General features: G+C 54.2%; 1 protein-coding gene across 1 annotated transcript in view; it reads left to right on the top strand.

The window, feature by feature from the left end:
* Positions 1-5: 5 nt before the first annotated feature.
* LOC103772342 (proteasomal ubiquitin receptor ADRM1-like) overlaps positions 6-1,868 on the top strand; it is a gene marked incomplete at its 5' end in the record, with an annotated part of 2,792 nt that continues 929 nt past the window's right edge. The window contains 3 exons of the mRNA XM_008939672.1: positions 6-147; positions 442-599; positions 1,767-1,867. Coding sequence (XP_008937920.1) covers positions 6-147; positions 442-599; positions 1,767-1,867 — 401 coding nt within the window. The remainder of the gene's footprint in view (positions 148-441; positions 600-1,766; position 1,868) is intronic.

Below are 1,868 nucleotides of genomic sequence, written 5' to 3'. Positions count from 1 at the left end.
CCGCGCCCGGCACCAGCCCCAGCCCCGCGCCCAGCTCGGGCAACGGGACCAGCTCTGCCGCCAGCCCCACCCAGCCCATCCAGCTCAGCGACCTCCAGAACATCCTGGCCACCATGAACGTGCCCTCTGGAGCGGGAGGGCAGCAAGGTAACGGTGCTCTGGCCTGCCTCTGGGATCCCCGAGTCCTTTGGAGCTGTTTTGCTGGCCTGGCCTGTTCCTCTTCTGTTCCTTTTTGTTGTTTTGTTTGGTGTTTGTTTTTCGTTTTTTTGTTTTGTTTCTGGCCACTTCAAGAGTGTTGTTCTCACTCCAGAGCTGAGAGAGGGAGGATGTTAGCAGTGTCCTCCCTGTGTTTCAGTACTCACTCAGACCACATGATTTATATAACAAAAACATGGAGTTCCCTGCCTTGTCTTACAGCCAACCCTTTTATTTCCTTCCCAGTGGACCTGGCAGCTGTTCTGACTCCTGAGATAATGGCTCCCATCCTGGCCAATGCTGAGGTTCAGGAGCGGCTGATGCCTTACCTCCCTTCAGGGGAGTCTCTGCCCCAGACCGCAGAAGAGATCCAGAACACCCTGACGTCTCCTCAGTTTCAGCAGGTAGCTGAGGACCTGTCGTGGGAGGTGCAGTTCTCCCCATCCCTTCACCTCCTGCTGCTTTTGTGGGTTCCTGACACTCTGCAGAGTAGGAGGGTGCTCGGTAGAAGTGGAGAGGAGGAGTGGGATGGTTTAATGAAGCTCTAGTTCTGCCTTCCTGCACTCACCCAAGGGAAGATCAGAGCATTTTTTGCTTTTCCTTTTGGAACTGGGCTTCATTTTTCTCTGTTATAAACACTCTCTGGCAACTGACAGCAGTAGTAGCAAAATCATTATTCCCTGTCAAAGAGTGGCTTGTCAGCAGTCTCCTAAAAGGTCATTCCAAGTGACTGAAGGGAAGAGATGCTCCTGGTTACAGCACTACAGCCCTTGGTTCTTCTGAAACACTGGAACTTAACACCAGGACTGTCTGTCTGTGGTTACAGCTGGTGCATTCCAGGCCAGTTTGATCCAGTTACACTGAAAATAGTCAGTTTGCAAAATTTCAGTGGCTAAGACTGTCACTTCAGTGGCAGGTCCAGAGATGGGCAATGGGGCTGGAGAGGGGTCTGGGGAACATGTCCTGTGAGGAGCAGCTGAGGGAGCTGGGGGTGTTCAGTCTGGAGAAGAGGCTGAGGGGAGACCTGTCTCTCCACAGCTCCCTGACAGGAGGCTGCAGTGAGGGGGAGGTTGGTCTCTTTTCCCAAGGAACCAGTGATAGAATGAGAGGAAACGGGCTGAAGTTGCCCTAGGGGAGGTTTAGACTGGATATTAGGAAGAATTTCTTTGGCCCAGGCTGCCCAGGGAGGTGCTGGAGTCCCCAGCCCTGGAGGGGTTCACAGAACATGTAGAGTGGGCACCTGGGGACATGGTTTAGTGGTCATGGTATTGTTGGGTTGGTGGTTGGACTTGATGAGCCCAGAGATCTTTTCCAGCCTTAATGATTCTGTAAGACTAATTTTCGCTGGAGTTGTGGCAGCAGTTCTGTGCAGGCAGGGCTGGGCAGTGAGCCGTGTTTTCATGGGGGTTATTTGGTGGAGTTTCTGCATCTGGGTGAAGATTGGGGGTGTCCCTGCACTGACCCGGCCGGCGGGTCCCGCTCTCCTCACGCGGGTGCTTTCCTCAGGAGCCACCTGCTGCTGGAGAAGCAGGCTGCAGACTTGTTTGTGACACTGTTGATTCAATTCACAGGCATTGAGCATGTTCAGTGCTGCCTTGGCCTCGGGACAGCTGGGCCCCCTCATGAGCCAGTTCGGGTTACCCGCCGAGGCCGTGGACGCTGCGAATAAGGGG

This window comes from Merops nubicus, unplaced genomic scaffold (genome assembly GCF_000691845.1).
Source record: "Merops nubicus isolate BGI_N331 unplaced genomic scaffold, ASM69184v1 scaffold21474, whole genome shotgun sequence".
NCBI classification, from domain to species: Eukaryota; Metazoa; Chordata; class Aves; order Coraciiformes; family Meropidae; genus Merops; species Merops nubicus.
This window is presented reverse-complemented; position numbering and strand designations above follow the sequence as displayed.